At 40.0% G+C, this 22,813-nt stretch overlaps 1 protein-coding gene across 1 annotated transcript in view; it reads right to left on the reverse strand.

The window, feature by feature from the left end:
• Positions 1 to 3,775: 3,775 nt before the first annotated feature.
• ACAP2 (ArfGAP with coiled-coil, ankyrin repeat and PH domains 2) overlaps positions 3,776 to 22,813 on the reverse strand; it is a gene marked incomplete at its 5' end in the record, with an annotated part of 37,265 nt that continues 18,227 nt past the window's right edge. Inside the window, 13 exons of the mRNA XM_010192812.1 lie at positions 3,776 to 4,684; positions 9,670 to 9,731; positions 9,975 to 10,085; positions 11,576 to 11,685; positions 12,023 to 12,210; positions 13,503 to 13,595; positions 14,406 to 14,590; positions 16,021 to 16,115; positions 16,967 to 17,036; positions 17,245 to 17,453; positions 18,322 to 18,427; positions 19,580 to 19,680; positions 20,888 to 20,939. Coding sequence (XP_010191114.1) covers positions 4,581 to 4,684; positions 9,670 to 9,731; positions 9,975 to 10,085; positions 11,576 to 11,685; positions 12,023 to 12,210; positions 13,503 to 13,595; positions 14,406 to 14,590; positions 16,021 to 16,115; positions 16,967 to 17,036; positions 17,245 to 17,453; positions 18,322 to 18,427; positions 19,580 to 19,680; positions 20,888 to 20,939 — 1,486 coding nt within the window. The remainder of the gene's footprint in view (positions 4,685 to 9,669; positions 9,732 to 9,974; positions 10,086 to 11,575; positions 11,686 to 12,022; positions 12,211 to 13,502; positions 13,596 to 14,405; positions 14,591 to 16,020; positions 16,116 to 16,966; positions 17,037 to 17,244; positions 17,454 to 18,321; positions 18,428 to 19,579; positions 19,681 to 20,887; positions 20,940 to 22,813) is intronic.

A 22,813-nucleotide genomic window follows, 5' to 3' on the forward strand; every position in this document is an offset into this window, starting at 1 on the left:
GGACCGGCGCCGCCGCCCGCCCCCCGCCCGCCCCGGCGCACAGACGGAGGCCGCTCACAGCATACAAAGGTTTAATCAAGTACAGTATTTACAGTCCTTACAGCATGTACAGGGTAATAATAACGCGTTTGTTTCATTTACAATGACAAACTACAGAAAACTACATTCGAGGTGTAGATACAGCAGCCTTGCAGCCTTGGTAAATGCGAAGGAGGGCTGGTTACACACCCTTTACAGCTGCAGCCTAAGGGGGGGGGAAGAGTTCATAGGAGAACACAAGCATTTTACTGCTGGAATGCTTAAAAACCACTAAATACAGAGGGAGACGTGGATAAAGAAAAAAAGTTCATTATTTCAGAGTAACCTCTCTGCTTGAGGAAACAATGATTTCACAGGAACTTCTCTTAAAACATGAAAAATCTGGGATGCTAACAGAAGAGCAAGTGGGACTTTTTTTTTTCTTCCTCTATCATCTCCTTCCATGGGAAGAGAAAAAAGAAAATACTGTACACAGAAACATAAAGCAAGTGTATGAAAGGGGATATACCAAAGCGGTACATTCATCCTTTTCCCCAGTATGAGTTGTCCCTCATTTAAAAGTGTACTTTTGTGCAAGCAAGACTGCAAGACATGCACAAATACATGGCATAAACTCTTAACTCAGGAAGAAGTGTCCAGCTGAGAATGCACAGAGAGAGTAGTTTGCAAAACGGACTCTCAGAATACTTTGTGTATTAAATAATCAGCTCGGTCCTTCTGACAGGGTAAAAATACTGCACCCTTAGTACTTACACATGACTTGTAATTCTGTCAAAGGGTCCTGTTATAGTCACTGTGTCATTTGAGATTCTCACGATCAAGATGCAGAACTGACATCCATACTGTGAACCAGATGGCTGCACAGAAACACCAAAGTCCTGGAGCCATCACAGCCAACCCTGTGCTTATTCTTCTTGTCACCTTTTTTCTTTAGTGCTACAAAGTTTTTGCTCAATCACGGAGAAGTCCAATAATTTGAACAACGCATGAGTACCGATGTCATACTGCAAAACAGGAGAAGCTGCCTCCCACATGGGGATTTGCTGGCAGCAGTTGGAAGGTCTGGTTGCATTTTCTAAAACTATTTCAGCTCAGTATATAAACAGGTAAAATATAAAACCCCCCAGAGTGCAAAATACAGTATTGATAGAAGATCCTTTAGCACACTAACATTAGAAGCCACCAAAGGTGCAATCCAAAGCTGCTGAAATCAGAGGAAAGACTGTCACAGACTTCAGTGACTTCTTGGATTAGGTCCTAATTGGAAAGGAGGTTGAAGTCTACAATGTACTAAGGAACAACTAAGACACATTCAGACTGCAAATACGTGCAGCTTGTGAAAGCAAAGAAGGACTTCAACCATCTACTGCCTTCACCAAAATTTACAGGAAGAAATCCCAGCGTGTATAATATGATTCAGTACAGGTCAAAAATTTAAGTTTATATGCACTGTACTGACATTAATATAAAACATGAAAAATTACAATCAATCAGAACAATACAGACCACTATGGAGATACCACAGCCCCCATTTTAATGAACATGTGATGTAAACTATACTTCTGAAATCAAGATGCATTCGAGTATCTGTTGAGCTCCGTGACATTTGTCTTTCCAGACTTTTGCAACACGTCATCTAACTGTGGCTAGGAAAAAAATACTGCAGAAACCTTTCAGTGGGCTCTCTGGTAAATGACTAAAAATCCATGTGAAAGGTGGTTTTAAACAGTGTTAGGAATCTACTGCTTTGTACCCCCGCTGATTAAGACCCATTGTATTTCACACCTACAGAGAAACATGAATAGGAATTGAAGCTTTTCATTATCTGGTACAGAGTACAAGATGTTAACCCACAACGCAGCCTTATGGTCTACTGTTCTAGTTATACTCAGATTCATACTGTAATAAAAGTGGAAATTTCCTAGTAGTACTGAGCAGAAGATGAGCACTGGGTGTCAGGACTCGAGATGGAAATCCAGACCTTCACATAATCATGCCTGGTGTTAGCGAGGGCTGAATCCTGCGAGGCACAGAAGCCCTGGAGCACCGAGCCTGCCAGTGCCTGGTAGGACTAAGCCCTCAATACATTTCATGCAACAACATGGCATGTTCATTTCTGCTGATGAGCAACACCCTAACGTATGTATTGCACCTGGCCTGAAAAAAAGCTTTAACTGCAGGTCATACTGGACCCTAGCATACCTAGAAGGACTGGGGAAGGAGGCTACAGGATCAGAAGCGAACCATTAGAACTCCAAAACTCCTGAAGAAGAGAAATACAGCCGGGTATGTTACTCGTCCTTTGGCATAAACAGCCTGATACTGCTCCCCAGATGAGAGCTGGGCACGGCCAACTGGATCTGCAGAGCTACAGGGAAGCAACTTTTTTGTCTACAGAAAGTTGTCCTGCAAAATTTGTCACGGAGATTTTCGTGGCTAGGAAGATAAGTGGCAGTGGAGAGTTGAAATGAGAGTCTCGGACATTCTTCCAGCAGCATGGACTTGTGATAGCAATTACGCCCCTACACTTCAGGTAGCTTTACTTCATGGCCAATCACACCACAAACTGCCCGTCACGTAGGCTGCAAAAGACAAATCTTTAGAAAAACTACATCTGAAGTGTATATTATACAGAGCCGTATCTTACATTGTCCCATCTGTACACTGGGAATTTTACTTTCTCTAAGATCTACTAAAACATCTACTGCTGTTAAATACTGAAGATTAGGAGGTATATTATCATTTCATAAACAGCTATTTAAAAAACAACTTACTGGAAATTACTGCTTACAGGTGATATTCTTAGGTCTCTTATTATTCAAACTAAATGTGCTCTTTAAATGGGCAGAATCTGCTTTTCCTAGCATAGTTTGACCACACAAAGCAAGAACTATTTTGTAAGATTCTTCTGCTTGGAAAAAGGATCTACTGGACATTTCTAAAACGCTATTAGCTTTGTAGTAATAATCATCCGGACTTGATACAAAAGGATTAACTATTTGAAATATCTTGTCAAAATTTAACATGCCAGAAAATCTGATTTTACCATCGTTTACAGAAGTTTTCTCTCCAGTTTTGCTTATCTTAGCCAGCTTGGAGAAAAGCCAATGCATTTCCTAAATACATTTAAACAGCAGGTAATCATAATGCCATGCTATTAGGATTGTTAAAACTCACATTGGTACTATGTTACCTAAAAATTCTCCTTAAGTTGTTCATAGGGCAGACAAATAAAGCATAAAGAGTTTTGTCTGCTGGTTTGGGGCTTCAACCGATTACTATCTAGGTATTAAATAACCTGACACATAAGCATGTATCTACAGAGGCCATTTATCCACGCACATCAGCAGAGGAGAGCTCACTACTGAATAAAGCAAACTGTGCTCAGAAAACAGCTGGAGACTACGCTCGCGTTACTTTGCAAAGACGTGCAGCGAAATCCCTAGGTTTCCTTGCAGACACCTTAGTTTAGGCAACACGTGTAAACACATCTTTGCAGATTATACAAAGGATACTGATTCCTGGTATAAAGGATTCATTGCCCTAAATTTTGGGTCGCTGCATTACATATGATATTTTAATATATTCTTGCTTAGGGCTAGAAATGCAACAGCAACAGCAAAACAAAAGATAACAAACAGCCTGTTCTACACAAACTCCATTAGCTCAATATTTACTTTCATGTCTCAAATTTCAAGTTTTGATGTCAAAATACTACAAACCCCACATCATATCCAGAAGGATTAAGTTTATTTTTTCCATGAAAGGTTCCACATGCTCATTTAGAAGTGTAATTGCTGCACAGAAAGTTTAATTTAAGAGGAAAAAAAAAGGGAAAATAGACTACTCGTAGAAGTTTGGTCCTCCAGGGTATATTCCTATTGTGACTGACCCGCAGTCACGAGGGTAAAGGCCAGCCTGGTGTAAAAGCTTCCGCTGTGAAACAGCTTGCAGAAGAGCAGGAGTTACCATGTCTTGTTATTAACTGTCTACCTCTAACCAGTCAGAGTAGGAACAGGAGAATCTGTTGAGTTACAGGCCCACATACATGACAGCTCAGCAAGTCATTACCTGATTTCCCTTTCAAACAGTCCCAGAAAATGCAACCCAGACCTTCTTGTCAGAGGCACATTCTTTATGGCAATAGGGAGACAGATGACAGTAGGGAACACTAAATAGCAAAGCTGGTCTGATCATCCTGCCGTGCAGTCTGCGCTGCACCCTGCTGTGCTCTGCTAACTTCACATCCGAACCACAAAGGAACTCCATACTTGCTAACAGGTACATTTTTATACTGAGCTAGCAGGTATTCCTTTTTTTTTTAAAAAAAAACCACAACAAAACAACACTTTCTTCAGCTGCTGAGGTATATGTACTGTAGAACATGAAACAACTCATACATTTCCCCAGCTACCACAATCTAAAGCTACATTAGAGTGGTCATTTTCTCCAATCTATCTAACAAAACGCATACAGTTCATTCCATTAAAGTTAAAAAAAGACTTGCACTACAACGATCAGGTTCTGTTCCTTCTTGACACTTAAGACTTCTGGGAATCTGACTGCTGGAAACGGTTTAGCTTCTCTGGGTTATTCGATGCCATTTGAGAAAAGTCACGAAAAATGTCCTGATAAATTTCGTCTCCTGGGTAGAAAAGAAAAGGGAAACAGTTTTAAATATTTGTGATAGTTATCATCACCCACCACTGCACAAATGTCTTACTGTGTTACCAGTTACTGTAAAACACTTCTCCATGTATAAAGGTTGCTTACAGATGGAATGATGTTGATGTGAACTCTTTGGGACTGTTTACTCGCATGCATGTTCTGTAGAAGCAAATTAAACAAAGCCAAACTATACCTGAAATAGTACCTCACAGGCAGCCACGTAGAGGAAAGTTCAGAGTTAGAAAGGAAAAATGAAAGCATTTTAAAGCAACGGAAAAAGAAAAAAGTTTATTAGCAATTAAAAGAATAAAATCCTTGTTTTTGCAAGGAAGTGCTAACCGAGATTCTCTTCAGAAAAGCAGAATTAGGACTTCAATAAAGATTTACTTGGGAACACAAGTCAGAAGTCTTACAGCCAGAGAGAACTCTCCAGGAAACAAACAATCAGCAAGCAATAGCATATAAAAAAAGCAATCCTAAGCAGAGAAATTATTGTTCATAAATCCTTTTGGTCTATTACTTCGTAAACAGAAAGTCTGCATTACTGAACATTCATGACACCTTTTAGCTTTACCTAGAAAAGTGACGATACTTTCCTTAAACATGTTCCATTTGGGGTTTTTATCATCTTCACCCTTTGTGCCTGAACACAACCCAACTACCAGTACCCATTCGAAATCGAGGGACAGCAGCAGGTCCCCAGGCCTGTGTCCCTCCTCTCCTGCCTGCTCAGGAACACGCAGTCAGGAGCGATTACTTCTCGAGTCCTCCTCCTGCCACTTTCAAATGGGCATTGTCACATCCTTTCATCTGCTGCAGCATTTTGGGCCTTGAGTTCAGGTTTCGTTTTGAAACGTTAACCATACCACAACCATTGCCTTCAAAGGGAACTAAACGTGTAAAACATTTGGTCTGGTCAGGAACTACGCAGCCATCCAAGTTTTACTGGCTTCCCAACACAGGACACAGGATCCCAGCACTACTGTCCCTTGCTGATAGCTTGATTAATAGCATGACAAAGAAATCAACCCAAAGTCTCTCTCATCATGTCTGTTAAACGTGAAGGTTTTATTTCTCAGTATGATTGCAGAAGAAAAGTATTATTCTACCACTTTTTTTCCTAAAGCGCAGTTTTAAAAAGCTTTTTGGTTTTTTTGTGTTTAAAAGTTGGCACCACACTGCAAAGTGACGCTGTTTTGGTTTCCCACCTCGTAATGCGCATTTCCAATTACAGAACTATTGTTCTTTTGGAGATGAGACTGCATTCATTTGAAAACACATTCAGAGATAAAACTGACCTTCCAGAAATATTCGACACGCACAGCATGTGGGTTTATATAAAAAATGCAATGAAGCAATTCTTCCCAAACTTTTAAAGGTAAATACATTCAATACTGCTCTGCTAGGAGAAGCCGATTTTGGTGAAATTCCCTTTTGGTTTTCAGATTTAGTTTCAAGTATGTTCTAGAGATGAAGCAGGCACAGGACTCATTTTCCTGTAACAGTTCCCGGTGAGTGCTCACGCTGGGAGATGAGCACAGTGTGAAGGGTGCTGCATCCTTCACCAACTGAACGGCCATGGAGAGCACAAATCTGAACCAGGCTTGTACAATAAAGCAATTACGCTTTTAATGCAGAAGTGGGTTCCACGGGTGAACCAGCACCGTAGTGCAGGTTGCCATGTTTGGTTCTTTCAAATTAACTTGAAAGAAAAAGCAAAAGCTGTTTTCCTAAGATGCATCGTGGCTATGTTTTTGGCTCTGTTACGTAACAAAAAAATATTATCTACAAAAATAGACTAAAATAAAGTGCCGCTTTAGTTTGTACGCTGCATTTAAATATTTAACGCTGTAAACAGTAGAATAATTTTTAAATCCTACTTCTAAATGGACTCCTGGAAATTCCCTTTCCCAGCAATGTTTTCTCTAAAGTGCAGAATTTATGTACAAAAATACTGTAACGCTGCTTTACCAGTTAACACCAGAGTAACTCAAAAGGCACACGTCATACATTCAAGGAAAGACAGAAAGAAAAGGCAGCACTACTAATATCAAATAGTTAGCAGACACACTGTAGCACCAGAAGATGAGCACTCAAGTATCATACAAAAAACAGTACAATGGTGCATATGGCTTCTACCACAGAAATGAACTAGCTCGTTCCACAAAGAGATTCAGCTAATTCCCACTCCAGGAATATTTTGGAAGACCAGCTGTACCTTGCAAAGCAATATATACATCCTCTCAGTAGCTCAAACCACCCAGGCATATTTAAATTAGAAATGTTGACGCCATTAGCTACATTAATTGTTTGTCAACCACATTAAAGCTGAGAAATATGCAGCTGGCTTCGCTCATGACAGCAGACTCATACATCAATATTAACCCTCACACATCAATATTCAAACATACAACAGTCTTGAAACCCTCACACATCTCCCAGCAAACATACAACAGTCTTGAAAATCCTCATTTTCTTCTAGAACTGTCATTTTGGAAAAGGGGAAGGATAAAATAAGGGCAGTGGAGATAATTTAGCCTGTATACGGAATGAGAAAGACCTGTCTCCAGTATGACTACGTAGAAGGTATCCTGCAATAGCAGAGGCAGGTTTTGTGCTTACACTTATGCATTTACACAGTCCTTCTAGAAGGCTAGCAGACATTGACATTTAAAACACTCAAATATTTACTTCAATTTTTAAAAAAGACTTCAGCAAGTAAAGAATCATTTGACATTTCAAACACTCAAATATTTACTTCAACTTTTAAAAAAGACTTCAGCAAGTAAAGAATCAAGGAGAGCAGAGCTGCGCTATCCAAAGATACAGCGAGGTCTCCTGGCTGGGACATTGTGCTACAGCTTGTGGCCTCAATTTCAAGAATTACTCTAATGATACTTTCCCCGTGATTTTGGGCAAGCTCTATCCCTTGTAACAGCTCTACTCGCCATTGTCAATCTCTCCTGTTGACAAGGATCAGATTCCATCTGTAAATTATCTGGATCAGGTTGTATCAACTGCTGTCTCTGCCATTGTCAATCTCTCCCATTGACAAGGATCAGATTCTATCTGTAAAATATCTGGATCAGGTTGTATCAACTGCTGTCTCTAGACTTCACTCTGATACAAACTGACAGAAAGGTCAAGGCATTTTCAGTGAAAGACGGCCAGTTTTCTACTTCATCTACCTAATGGAGAAAATATTTTAAACAAGATGGCAGGGAAAACAGTCTCCCTCATCTCCAGTTGAAACACATTCATGTTTTCAGGTAAGCAGTGTCTGTATTTGTTATGGATGAAACTTTTTCCTAACCATTTGTCACGTTCAATAGCCAACTGAGGCTTTTTGTACCAACTACAGAAACACGTTTTCTAGTTTATAATAATACTGGCTTTGTGACAGGTCCATTAAAAGACCTAAAGTATAATTTTATGATTTAGCACAAAACTTTTCAATCAAAACACCTACCTCTCTCAAAACAAAGGCATTTTACTATTTGAAACCAATCGTTATTGTTTTCGCCTCTTAAAATAAAAAGGAGGAGACTCAAAAATCCTTCAGTATTTGTAACCTTCAGCCTGAAGCAGTATGCACTACAGCAGAAAGCAGCTTTACATTCCAAATGGCCAAACTGGCAATAGGCTTTTTTCATATACGCAGCCTGCTGCATTTTCTGAGTAGGGAATTCTTCCCCATTTAAGTTCATTATCAATTCTATACTTCTGAATTATCTGCTGCTCTGCCAGAAAGCATTTGAATGTCTGAGTGTCTACAGTGCTTGCATTGTTTTAATTTCATAGAATATTTGTTTAAAAACAAATTTGAAAAACATCTGTTCTTAAGGAGAAACTTTACGAAATCAATAAATGGGGTTTATTTAATAGAGTTCATCTGGGATAGTGACATGAGACTTGATGTCACCCTTGAGTACATTCCAGCTGAAGTCTGGTCGAGACACAAGCACGCACACTCCTTACGAATCAGTGGAAAATACACAGGAGCTTTATAGGAGTGAGCTAAGAGCACTCAGCATTCAACCTTATAAATAAGATTTGTCTTTCAGTACTGCCAGTGTAGCAGCATGTTTTAGCTGTCTAACTTGACAGTCAAGTGTGCCTTCATTATTGATATCTGCTTGAGATTAAGTTAGGTTCTTCTGGAAGCATGCCACCGGAGAAGAAATGGCTTGCATAAGTACCACAGCAGAACAGTGTAACTGCGACAGAGTGCCTGAGGATGAAAGTTGCACATAGTCATTGAGTATCATTTGTTACTTTCTTGTACCAGTTGGCTCAAATGTCTGCCAATTGTTTGGTTGTTTTTTTTTTGGTTTTGAATCAAGTGGTAAGATACTATGCATACAAAAATACATACTTAAGAATTACTTATTTATATCTTAACAAATAAAAATATTTAAAAATAAAATTTGAGGAAATAACTCTTTCCTATTACTGTGTGGAATTATTTTGAAATATTCAATGTACATTTTTACATTGGTAGGCAAGCATTTTTTCTTAAAAGAAAAAAAGACCATTCCACAGGCAGGAGCATGGTATCCTGTAATAAGATGAAATCCTCAACTGTCTCTAAGCAACCCAGGTCAGAAGGCAGCTATTAAGTAACATCAGGTAAATCCTAACATTACTTGAATTTCAACAGAACACCAACAGGAAAAAACTGTGGACAGCTACCAGCAAAACAGGTTGGTAATGGCTGTACTAACATACACTACTATAATAATGGACTTTGAGCACTCTCCTTTTAGCTCCCCCAAACACTCTGACAAAGTCACACCAGTGAATTTCAATGAAGCTTTAACATGTCGCTTGTTTATAAAAAACACTACTGTATGAAGCTATCTTAGATTTCCCTCAGATCCTAAGAATCTAATTGTAAACTGATAAATTCCTGAATACATTTCTTATACTGCATTTCAGTATGGTTATTAGTAGAGTATTGACCTGGCTGTCCATACAGTCCTTCTGATTCGCGCATTTCTTCGTTCATCCTTGCTAAGCGTAACCTATGATTGAGGAAACACAAACAACAACAACATCATCTTCAAAGCACTGAAAAAGACTGCAGTCAGACCTACCATGGCCCCCTGGAGCCTCACACCAGTGAGGTTACTATGGATAGCGAACTCTGCTTTTTCTTTTGCTCTCCCTGGTTTTACCCAATGAAATTTTCACATTTCTTGTGTTTTTAACTTGAAACAGAATAGGAAAACCTAATTACCTAATTAAAACCAGAACGTACAACTTACAATGTTACAATATCTGCATTTGCAGCTTCTACTGCTATACTCAACGGATCTTTCCCATCTTCATCAGTGGCATGCTGGTTTGCTCCTCGTTTTAGGAATAAACACACTTGCCTGTTGAGAAAAGCATTTAAGAATATTTTTTCACAACAGTAAAGGGAAAAAGCAAATTAATTCAAGCTAGATGCAACAGATTTGGCTTAAATCGACAAAAGTCCCTTCAACATATCAGAACAGTGCAATCCATCTAGAACAACTAAGATGTTGGCACAGCAGTAAGCAAAACCTTTAATCCACATTAGGAAGATAGTCCAACTCAAATCACACTAGTGCAGCAAGGAGTTGGACCCTCTAGAACTGAGCCTCTACCTTCCTGTATCATCTTGGGCTGTAGAACCAAGAAACCTCATCCCTTCTACCGTGAACCACTGAGCAGGATAAATCAGTACAGTGAAGACTACAGAATACAGACATTTTCTCTGCTACTACAATTCTTCTTTATGAACAGGGCATACTTAAACTCCCCCAAGTTGTCAACTTGCACTCTACTTAGAATTCATGCATGTAAACATTTTGGACACCACCAACCAAATCATTATGTCCTCCTTTGAGTTGAGCTGGTCTGGGGTTTCAGTTAAAAGCCATGATTCCCCTCTACTCTGCCCTGGTGAGACCGCATCTGGAATATGGTGTCCAGTTCTGGGCCCCTCAGTTCAAGAAGGACAGGGAACTGCTGGAGAGAGTCCAGCGTAGGGCTACAAAGATGATGGAGGGAGTGGAGCATCTCCCTTATGAGGAGCGGTTGAGGGAGCTGGGTCTCTTTAGTTTGCAGAAGAGGAGACTGAGGGGAGACCTCATTCATGTTTATAAATATGTAAAGGGTGAGTGTCACGAGGATGGAGCCAGGCTCTTCTTGGTGACAAACAATGATAAGACAAGGGGTAACGGACACAAGCTGGAACACAGGAGGTTCCACTGAAATTGGAGAAGAAACTTCTTCTCAGTGAGGGTGACAGAGCACTGGACCAGGCTGCCCAGAGAGGTTGTGGAGTCTCCTTCTCTGCAGACATTCAAAACCCGCCTGGACGCCTTCCTGTGTAACCTCATCTGGGTGTTCCTGCTCCAGCAGGGGGATTGGACTGGATGAGCTTTGGAGGTCCCTTCCAATCCCTAACGGTCTGGGATTCTGCGATTCCAAAACTCAAGATGTAATGCAGTACATTTTGAAATGAGATCTACTCTTAGCGCAACACACCAGTGGGATGAGTCAGAAAAGCCCTTGGTCCTCACACACCACTATTTCTCCTATTTGTATTGTATTTCTTAAGGAAACAAGAAAAACCTTATGAGTCTTCACCAAAAGTTCATGCTATTTCAAATCATGTCTTTACAAAATGGACCAAAGTGTCTTTATAGGTATGTGTTTTGCTAGCAGGTGGGGCTAATTCAAAACTATATTTCCTCTCTCACCACAAAAGTTTAAGAAAAACCTAGATCACCTGAAATGTAATAAAATGCCAGAGTATCTGGGAAAATGAAAAAGCTTCACATTGACTATGGTAAAAGGTGCCCTAATGGCCACAAGTTCTGGAGCAGCAAGTTACCCAGTGTGTCCTAGAACCGTGGCATGGTGCAGGGGTCCTCTTCCTTTCATGTCCCTGATGTTCACATTGGCACCATTCTGCAGCAAGAATTCACAAGTAACCAATGAACCCTACAGAATAAAAGCAGAGAAACAATTCAGCACTAGATCTCTAGAGTGAGAGCCAAACCTGTTCTACCTTCTCACCACTGAGTCATGTGGCAATGGAAACAAAAGGGATTTGTTTCCGTATCAAATTTATATGCTACTACGTTATAGAATTCTAAACAAATCATTAACAGGAAAAAAATAGTTCAGAAACAACTGAGAACACATTGTAAAGACAACTTCAGCATCACATTATCATTCATTAGCAAAGCAAGCAGTTCAAAAGGAACAGTGACACAGAAATATTCCTATTATTCCCCTTCCCCTCCTCCCACACCAGTCACTGCTGTACATCGCATACCCCTCGCACTGCCTGAATGAGTGGTGTTGCTTTGTTTTCCTCTATGTTGACCCAGTTTACTTCAGCTCCATGGGCCAATGCTTCTGCCATGTCAGGAAGATTCTTCTCAAAAGCAGCTCGATACAGCTGCAGCCCTGGACTAGGCTGTTTGGAGTCACCGAACACAGAAGACTCTTGCTTGTCTCCTTCTGAAATGAAAAAAGAAATTGCTTATATGTAACCTCTGGTTTTATAATGTATCTCCTGGAATTCTGACCAAAAATGTCATTTCGCTGGCACAAGGTAGCTCAGGTTTTGCAGAATGCTGTGTGTTGTTGCCCCATTCTGCCAGGAGAAGTCACAGATGCTTTTAGCTTGTTCAGCATTCAGGCACGGCCACCTCACTGTTTTCTGGGCAGTAATAATTCTTTCTCTCTACATTACTGGCACATGAGTATCCTTCACTCTACATATTCCATTCTAATAAATGATTTTAGGTTAGAAGTATGTGTTATCCTATCCTGGAAGATACAAATAAAACTCATTTCCTGCAGAGATGTAGTCACACAAAGGTATCTTTATCTGCAACACCTGAATATAAGGCTAATACTGTTCTGACCTAATTTTCATTAGAAGATACCATTTTAATTTACCAGTTACTTGTTTTGGCTGTAATCTCTTGGACTAAAGCACAATCTGTTCTTTTCATCTCAATAAGCGTTATACGGAGTGAAGTCTGGGAGCTAAAGGCATTTTTGTGCATAAGCTTTCATGAGTTACAGCATCGTAAGAGTTTTGACAATGCAGTTAAAGAAAGGATCCAAGCCACATGGTGCTTGCCTACAAACCACAGCTGAGAACTACTGGATTTAAACATACCTCAGAGAAGTGTGTAGCTGTAGAAGAACAAGTTTGCTTTATACAGAAGTGTTTTGGGTATTTTGACAAGCCATACTCAACACATCTGTCAGACCAGGCTGTTAATATTAGATAGGAAATAGATAGCATCAATCAGTTATGAAACTGAGTAAAGAGGGGGCAACGTTTAAAGACATGGCCAATTCCACATAAGGAGAAAACAGAAAAATTAAGCAAGAATGCTCAAATAACACATAAAAGTCTATTATCTGTGACTTAACAGGAATTCCAGCTCCACGGATTTACCTATTTATAAAATGATTATGCATTTCTGAGAAGACTTGTCTGTATCAAAATGCACCATTGCTCTATCTGCCAAAAAACCCAAAGTTCTGGCTCAGTATCATCCGACTAGAAAAAACAAACAGTTCTGAACTCCTTTAGAAGGATTTAGTGTCATTTTTGCTAACAGGCCTGAAGGAGACAGAGGTCACTCAAGCAATTATTACCCTGGTTAAAAAATGTTTCAGCCCATCAGGATAGAGGAGACATGAGTTGTATCACCAAGTACTAATCTCTTTTACAAAAGCATGCTACCAAGAAGTGATTAAATTTTCATCTTGAAGTGCAAAGCCCAACGCACCTGGTTCATACAAACTGTTAACAGACACAGTAGAGGCAAGGTGTTCCCTGCTGTCATCAGAGCTCTGCTGGATCCCACTGTCACTGCTTCGTACTGTTTGGGGGAGAAACTGTCATTACTATGCAGACTGTAAGTCACCTACTCTTCACAGACACCATGATAATAAAGCAAGCTCTTATACTTGGTCCTGAATACATTTTTGTTTAATGACTAGTAGTTATTCAATATTCTTAATGTATCCATAGGAAAAAAATATGAAGTCACGTAATGCAACCACAACATTTATAATAAACACCAAAGATTATTAGAAAGGAAAAGATCAGGATAAGTAAAAAAGCTTAAATTATTTCATGAAAACATTAAGCAATGCAGTAGCCTGGAGACAATGGATTAAAGGCAGGGAGATGGCCACAACACACAATGGATCACTAGTGCAAATACTGAACACGCCGTAGCTGTAGTACTTACTACTACGTAGTTTTGAAGAGGTATCAAAGTAGGAGAAGAGTGAATCTAGTTCATCAGGACAGAACAGAGACTCCCGCCTCGCCTCGTCGCTACTTACAGCAACCGCTGGGACATGCAAGTTAGCAAAGCACAAAGCAGGCAGTAAGGAAGGGATAGGGCAGGAAAAAACGTTATTGGAGAAATTAAGAAGGATGAAAATACGGAGGAAAGAAGGTGGTTAATATGTTTCTGAATGATAAGCATCCCCACTCCAAATTCTTCCCCACCTAAAAATGCACATCTCTGAACAAGCCTTTTCTCCTCTTACTTCTGAGCTAAGCTATGACCCATTAAAAGACACATTCCGATTTCTCTGCGTGAGGCAGGAAATCGATTAATACAAAAATACGCTACTTTAAAAAGAATACGTGTAAAATAGCTGGGGTCTGTAAATACCTTTTTGGGATGCTGCACCTTGCTCCCCTGCCAAAAGAGATTTTTCAGGGCCACTGTGCCTTTTGTCTTCCTGGCTTTGAGGCAAGACTTTTGTTCCAGATTCAAGCACAGAAACTGATGCCGGCTGCTTCTCTACAAACTTTCTTTCCACGTATTTTGCTCTGATGTATGCCTCCTTCTCCTGCCTGTCATATACAAAACACCTGGAGTTAGTAAGCTGCTATTTTAATATTTTCATGTATTAAAAGAACATTCATTTCATACTAAAGCCAGTAACCAAAATTACAGTTTGACAACACATTTTCAGAACGATGAAGAGCACACTGTCTGGATTCTTGATTAAATTTTGCATAAGCCTCAAAAGAAAGTAATTTTGTTAAGTCCGTATCTGTGTATTTGCTTTCAGGCAGAGACTTTAGAAAGTGGGACGCAGAAGAAATAAGCATTAGCTACTTTATGTTACTTAGAGCAGCACAGACTGGTTCAGTTGGAAGGGACCTACAACCATCATCCAGTCCAACTACCACTTCTTGGTATTAATCCTTTATATGCTTCACATTGTTCATAACCAATCAATATAGCATATATTTAGCTTCTTAGGTAAATATAAATGGCCACATTTGTCAAAGGAACATCAAGACTGCACAAGAGAACCACAACAATAGTAAGCCTCAGGAAGACCCAGCTCCATAATGCATACTGAAATACTACTTGTAACCTGAGGTTATTGTCTTAAGACCCACACACCAGCTGTGACAAACTGATGAAAGGGGCTATAAAAGTATTACCATTGAAACTGCTGGAAAGCAGTTACCATCAGAAGAAATATCTAGCAAATCACAGAATATGAGGAGTTGGAAGGGATCTCGAAAGATCATCCAGTCCAACCCCTGCCAGAGCATTATTTGTATTATTATCATTGTCTCCAAATTGCCAACACTCTATAAAGCATTGTTTTCTATACCATGAAACTGCCTGACAGCAAGCAGCACAGAACTGCAAAAGCTGGTAAAACAAAAGTAGTATGAAAAGACTTCTTTATTAAGAGACATCTTATACAGCAGAACAAAACACGAGGAAACTACCTTCAAGTGCAAATTAGCATCAGAGAAACGGAAGACAGCAGGACAATCATGAGAAGGTTGCTGTAAAGCAGCAGAGCTCAGGTACAACATAGGCAGAAAGAAAAGAGCATTCTGGGAATCCGGGAACAACAGCCAAAATCGAGAGCAAAGTCACTGTACACAAAAGGCACAGCCACAGGCTCCTTCCAGGAGCACTCACAGACCAAGGTCAGCTGGCTGAGACCTTCCAAGTAGGCAGGAAACAAAATCCTCAAGCCCGTGTTGATGGGACAGAACAGGACATTATAGAGTTGCCATCAAAAGGAGGGAGTGAAGGTCAGAAAAAGAACAAATGAACAAGAGAAACTGAAAGGAACCAATAGAAGGAATACTTGAGTGTGAGAAAAGGGGGAAAGCAAATCATACTGGGGACAAGGAGAAAGAGTAAATCCAAGGAGTTTTACACAGTTAACTGACAGCATATTTTAAAGCTGGAGGCTGAAGGAAGCAACAAGAAAAGGGAGTGAGAGGCACTGCTAGTGAATTACTACCTTTGGCTTCCAGGCTGTGGCTTCTTTACTCCCACTTTTTCCAACTTCGCTTCATATATTCTATTTATAACATCATTTCCCAATTCACACATAAGCTATGAAGCAAAATAAAGAAATTGAAATACAATTGCAAAAAGCTTTGTCTACCTATTTAATTGTTTTTAACCTCGTACCCTATCTTTACGACTCAGTAGTGCAGTTTCTGGAGTTTCCTCAGCGTGAACACATCAATATTAAAATTAGTGAAGGTCAAACCACAAGAGGAATACCCCTACTCACATTGTCTTTGAGTGTTCAGAATAGAGAAGCAATTCTTCTCTATTCTAAGGTACCAGAACACCACAGCTACAAACAAACGCATGCATCAGTTACTCAGTTGCACACATGCATCCATGCGACAGTTCCTATTTCAGTTTTTCAATGTCACATGTTTCTCATAACCACGTTTCAAGCTAGAATTCTGGCACACAGCTAGCACACAAAAGCAGCTGCATGACTGCTCTCCTGTGAGCCAGCAGGAGCACGAAATCAACATCTCACTGTCAGAGCTGGCATTTGAGTTTTCAAGGATGATCGTGGTTTAGGCTGACGGAGCGCTTCCAAAATTTTTCAGCCCACTGTGTCATTGGTCTGTAAACAGACTTCCCTTTTGATACCTTGAAAGTGTCAGATGAAACTTGCGACTCAAAGTGCATTTGCGAAACTGAAGGTGTCATAAGTTGTTCCAACTGGCAAGTTTGTAACAAGAACGACTACTGCTACTGCAGGTACTATAAGAAAGTGTGAGTTATAAAAAGCCAACAGGCACACTGTAAATGTTTTTACTCAAAAGTGAAGACATACATTGTGTACAAATGCAAGTGTTTCCTACGTTGAACTTTCTGGTGCAGAGGCTTTAGGACAAACGAAGTTACAAATAGAAACTTGTTTCAAAGTACTGTCATACCTTTAGAAGTTCGGGTTCCCATGAATCCAGCGTTAAAGATCTTACTTTTGAAAAGTGGACTCCCAAGCTCCTAAACAGCATGAAAAAAAAATATTAACCTGTAACTATATGCTATGTGTTACCTCAGGCAGCTTTACCATGAATTTATGCAAATAAAGCAGTTTCCTTAACTCTGTTTACAAACAGGGCTCTCTAATCTTGCTTCAATATGTATCTGAAGAAGCAGACGCCACCCTTCCTAATTAACTCAATGCACAAATCAAATACAGCTCCCCAACCTGTGTATCCCGGAGCACTCGATGCACAGCGTGATTCCTAGGTTGATACTGGCCCAGCGAGGATCTGCCAAACCACAGTCACAGCAGGCAGCATTGCCAGGAATGCACTGAACTCGCTGTAGAGCACTTTCTCCCTTTAACAACTTCTCTTTTGTCTCGCTGCCAGATTCTAGGCTTCCAGTAGAAGGGGATGATTTCTTTTCCTGTTTCTAAAAAAGAAAATAAATAAAAAGAGACACACACTTAATTAAAGAAATAAAAGTCCTACAGATAGTGACTGTGCACTAGAATCCTAGCAAAGTAACTTCTGCAATTAAGGCTAAGGAAAACCATAGAACTGAAAAAATACCTGGCTTTTTAGAAGAAATACAGAACTGAATATAGGAGTATCCTATGGATTTTAATCACCCTACAGAAAAGTCTCATCAAAACATACAGGCGAAAATAAGTAAGATGGAGTGAAACAGAGGTTAGAGGAAGGACAGGAACTGCTTGAAAGAGTCCAGCAGGGCCACAAAGATGCTGGAGGGAGTGGAGCATCTCCCTTATGAGGGGTGGCTGAGGGAGCTGGGGCTCTTGAGCTTGGAGCAGAGGAGACTGAGGGGCGCCCTCATTCCTGGGGATCAATTTGGAATGGGCAGTGTCAGGAGGAAGGAGCCAGGCTCTGCTCTGGGATGGCCAATGACAGGACAAGGGGCAATGGTCCCAAGCTGGAGCACAGGAGGTTCAAGCTGAACATGAGGAAAAATGTTTTCAGTGTGAGGATGGCAGAGCATGGCCCAGGCTGCCCAGAGAGGTTGTGGAGTCTCCTTCTCTGCAGACACCCAAAGCCCTGGCCGTGTTCCTGTGTGACTGCTCTGGTGATCCTGCTCTGGCAGGGGTTGCACTGGGGGAGCTTTCCAGGTCCCTTCCAACTCCTGAGATTCTGTGATTGTGTGACAGCCTTCAAAATTTCATTGCATTTCCACTGGAAGACAAACAATGGATTCTTTTTCCCTTTCCTCTCATGAAAGAGTTTTTCTCTATTGTTTAATTTTCAGGATCTAAAGGAAGGTTGTTGAAGGTTTTTAAACTCACCTCAGATTCATCCCCTTTCTCTCTATATGCTGTAGCAATGCTGGTCTGAACAGCCTTAATCCATGCCTGCCGCAGCTTTTCCGAGTCAGCCTGAAGCATGCAGCTTCTATAAGAAATCACACGTGTACTCAGAGTCAGGGACTGACCAAGCAGCTAACATCAAACAGCACATTGCTCAATAGAATACAGACTCCTGAGAAGGTTTCTTGCTATCACCACAGCTATATCGTTTAATAGGTATCACCTAGTAAGCCCATTTATTTTGAGATAAAAGCAGCTGATGCTTTAGGAATTTATGAAACTCCTTGTTTCAAAACTATTTGCAGGTAATGCTAAAACATATGGATATGACTCAAATAACCTTCAGAATGGCTTAGCTTCCTGTCCTCTTCCTTTTCCTACTCCAAATTTTTCATTTTTACATCCTTACATGCAACTAATGACTAATTACACAAGATATAGGTATTAGTCCTTGTAAACATAATTTCACTCACTGAGATCAAGAGAAAATTGTTTTAATGCTGACAACAAACTACTTTTCACACCAGCAGTCAAAGGAAGCAGGTCATGAAGTATTAAACTGTTCAGACACTTATGGGTTGAAAAAGTAGGAGCAAAACACATGTTAAAGTGAACGACAACTGAGGATACAAGCATTAGGACAGCAACCTATTAAGAAGAGAAATGTCAGTAGGAGGGGGGAGTGTAGACAACAGCCAAACCTAAAAGCAAGCTGACCTTACATAAAAAGTTAAATATGGTCACATCTCAAACATTAATGAGAAATCCATGCCCTGCCCTTGCGGCAGCAGGGCTGCCATACTTCTCCAAATACAACCAATACACTGCACTGCTAGAGTCGAAAAAGTCATTTTATTTGGTAGTTTCATTTAGTGCATTGCGAAACGAAATTCACCACCACCAAGACAACTCATTAATAAATTCCTCTCTCATTGCACCAATCAGATTTGGAGAAATTGAGATCCATTTTGTACGTTGCTAAGCAGCTTGATAGCATCAGCTACTGCTAAGCCACAACAGCTCCAAAACCACAAGGAAGCATGTTTATTTTAGTGTCAAGAGTAAACTAAATACTAGAAACGCTTCTCACAGCATCACTTGCTCTTAGCCAAAGTTTCAGAGAACAGAATTGTTCAGATACTGTTCCTGTTCTGATCTATCCCAAGAGACAAGTTAATCTTGCATTTCAAGACAAGTGAATGTTTTTAGATGAACATGCTCCATCATTTCTCCTTACTTGGTTGGAGAAACCACCTCAAAACAGAAGCGTCTTTCGATGTCTTCACAGTGTTTAACAGTGCAAAGCCTCAAGTCTTCAACAACTACTGTGGGATTATCCTGAGACAAAAATGAACAGAAATGTCACATGGAGAAAAGGTAATAAAGTTGCTAATAATCCCAAACTAGGTATCATTTAATTCTATTTGGTTCTTCTTCCTCCAAAAATAAAATTTTAAGTAGGTGGAATCAGGGATACTTAGCAGGAAATATTTAGATATATTATAAAGTTTAGTTATATTTAATTAATACTTAAGTATTTTAAGTGCCAAGTACAAAAACCAGAGGCTGGATACAGTGGTTTTGAAAACTTCATTCAATGAAAAAGAATTCTCTTCTAATCTAATGACATTTTAAAGGTTCATTTTTAAAAAACCATGAAGATATAATTGCAATTCACAAACACAAAATGCCCAACTCAGACCTGCTCACACAAACTCAACTGTGTTTCCCTTCCATTCACAAAAATGGGGGCCCTTGATAACAAGGAACAGCCTCTGGACCTGATCTGTTAACATCTAAGAGAAATGAACTGTAATAAGCTCTACCCACTTTTTTCCCCCCCTCTCTCCCTTCTCCATACAATTCTCTATATTTTCCCACCATGAACAGTCACAGCCATGTGGTGCAACAGCAGATTCTCAACAGTCAAAGGAGCAGGGGCCCAAATGTTGGTTGGAAATACAGACTTCTGCAGCATGGGGCAGAGCTGCACTTGCTGCTGTCACATACAACAACTGCACCTTCTCAGAGAGGAGACAGATATTGACTGCAAAAAACGTTTTCAGTATTAAACACATGTACATAGGACCCCTGGCTGCTTCATAACAAATGCTTTCATTCGTTTTCCTCTCACTCCCCAGCTGCTAAACTGGGGATGTGAACCCAGTCAGGAGCTGGAGGGAGCGAGTCCTGAAAGAGTTAAGCACAACTGCTGGCAGAACAGCAGGGAATATTTCTCTGCCAGCAAGCATGCACAAGCTTTTGGGACCAACAGCTTTCAAGGCCCTTCATAAACTTTCTCTGCAACGAGGTAACAAAACCCACAGCAAATAAAGTCCGTGCTTACAAGTCACTGCAGGAATCTCTAAATCCCTAAGTGCAGCTATCAGTCTCGTTTTACAAAGGTAGAAACCAATGTAGAAAATGCAGTAGGTTGTTGAAGACCACACAGGATGCCAGTGTCAGTGCTTTCTCCTTTGTCCGATCAATCCGGAAAACCGTCACCCACCCCCCAAACCATCCCAAGCCGCTTTTTGATGCCTACCTTAAATTTCTTCTGGTACACAAGTTGGTTATTTTGTATTGAGAACCAGCGCCTATTCAAACAAAGAGACATCCAGAGAATACATAACTGATTTTACAGTGCTTACTTGACCAAAATGTGCTAGCATGGAGTCTACAGAGAGACTGCATAAAAGAGGTCACAGAAATAATGCCGCAGTCAGTTTTGGCAAGTACTTTGTGAGGATGGTGAAAGAAGAGAAAGCAGAGACAAAACAGAAAAGGAAGCGAGGTTCCAATGAGTCCTAAACAAACACATTCATGTTATGACAACATTAGTTAAGCTACCACACAACACTTTCACTTCAAAGATCATTTGTATCTTAGCAGCAAGCTGAAATTTTAAGTAATTTTTTGGTAACACCAATTCATATATAGTTTGAACAATAAAAATACTTAAACTATGCAAGCTACTCACTCCTGAAGTATTTTTTGAGAGCACAACTAAGAAATAACTTACTAAGGCATTAAAAATACTACAGTGTTGCTATTCTATGTAGGTTTAATGTCTCTCTATATTGGGCATTTCTTAACATTTTAGATGCTAAAATAGACACAAAGCAAACCCAAGGAAAGCCTTTAAAGCAGTACTCTAACTTAACCCTCAGCTTTGTAGGAAAATATAAAATAAAAGACTTAATGAAGGCATCCTATGAAATCCAGAAGACAACATAACGCTTAAGAACTCCTCTGAACTGTATCCTTCCTTGTCAAACTCACTGTTCAGATCGGATACAATTCATAGAGAATGGGAAGATCATTCAGATTTTGGAAAAAATTAAAAGTGCCTCAGATCTCCAACTACTGTGTTTTATCAGACCAGTGAACAGTAAGGAAACAGCAAGAAAAACCATCCCTTTCTAGCTCTTCTGGGGAGGCACAAAATAAAAGCTAACCAATCATCACTGGGTTTGAAGTGACAAAAGTGAAGGGAGTATAAAATACAATTGAGTCCTCCATGGCAATGTACACTCTTTTGGTTGGTTCAGGCTTCCAGTGTGAAGCAGTGTTTATCGCGGCACAAACACCCCACTTACACCACGCATCGCTGTTTGCTGCGCTGCCAATCAGTTTGAATGGTAACAACATACAGAATACTCCACTGCAACACATCTTGTTGTTCTCCACAGGCTGCTGGACTTCAAACTACGATTTACTACGGTTAGTAAGAAGAGAGCTCCATAAAGTTATTTAACCACCACAAGCCATTCATGAAAAGAAGCACACAAAGCTTGGTAAGAAAAATTACAATATACCAAAGGAGTTAGATTCAAAGCAGAAGATCTAGTATTTGTTAGAGAAGTTAGTACTTAGTAGACAGATGAGATTCTACCTTTTAATGAATCTTTTCAAATGTTGTGCAGATATATTTAATTTAAAAAGCAACAACGGGATCTTCTTTCACTACTGGATTTCCCAAATCGTAACAGTCGTCTTTTTGGGGTAAGATAATTGAACAGAATAATGCAAAAAGTTAACTACTTTTTCAATTTATTAACAGCAGTAGCTTTGGTTGCTGCTCTTTAAAAGGTATCACCTTTATCTATTTAAAAAAAAACCAACAACCCAACACCACAGATGCAGTAACTAAGCCTGAAACGTGAGCAAAAAGCAAGTTACTGCTAATACTTAAAGAAGTAACTCAACAAAAAGGCAGACTAGAAAAGGAAAATAAACTCAGCCTTTTTTATGTGGCTGGCTTAATTGTGTTTTTTTTTTTAACAAACAGAAAATCACGTCAAACAGTGCCTAAGGGATACAGGAAAAAACCCGCAGCCTTGCCCCAAGATAACATGCAATGGAGCAACCCCATTCACTTCATTAATGCAACGCTTCATTTGGTCGACAGCTGAATGTACTGAAGTGAACCAGCTCCAATCTGATCAAGGGACATAAGCGAGCACACAAA

Source organism: Mesitornis unicolor, unplaced genomic scaffold, assembly GCF_000695765.1.
Source record: "Mesitornis unicolor isolate BGI_N332 unplaced genomic scaffold, ASM69576v1 scaffold9739, whole genome shotgun sequence".
Lineage (NCBI taxonomy): Eukaryota > Metazoa > Chordata > Aves > Mesitornithiformes > Mesitornithidae > Mesitornis > Mesitornis unicolor.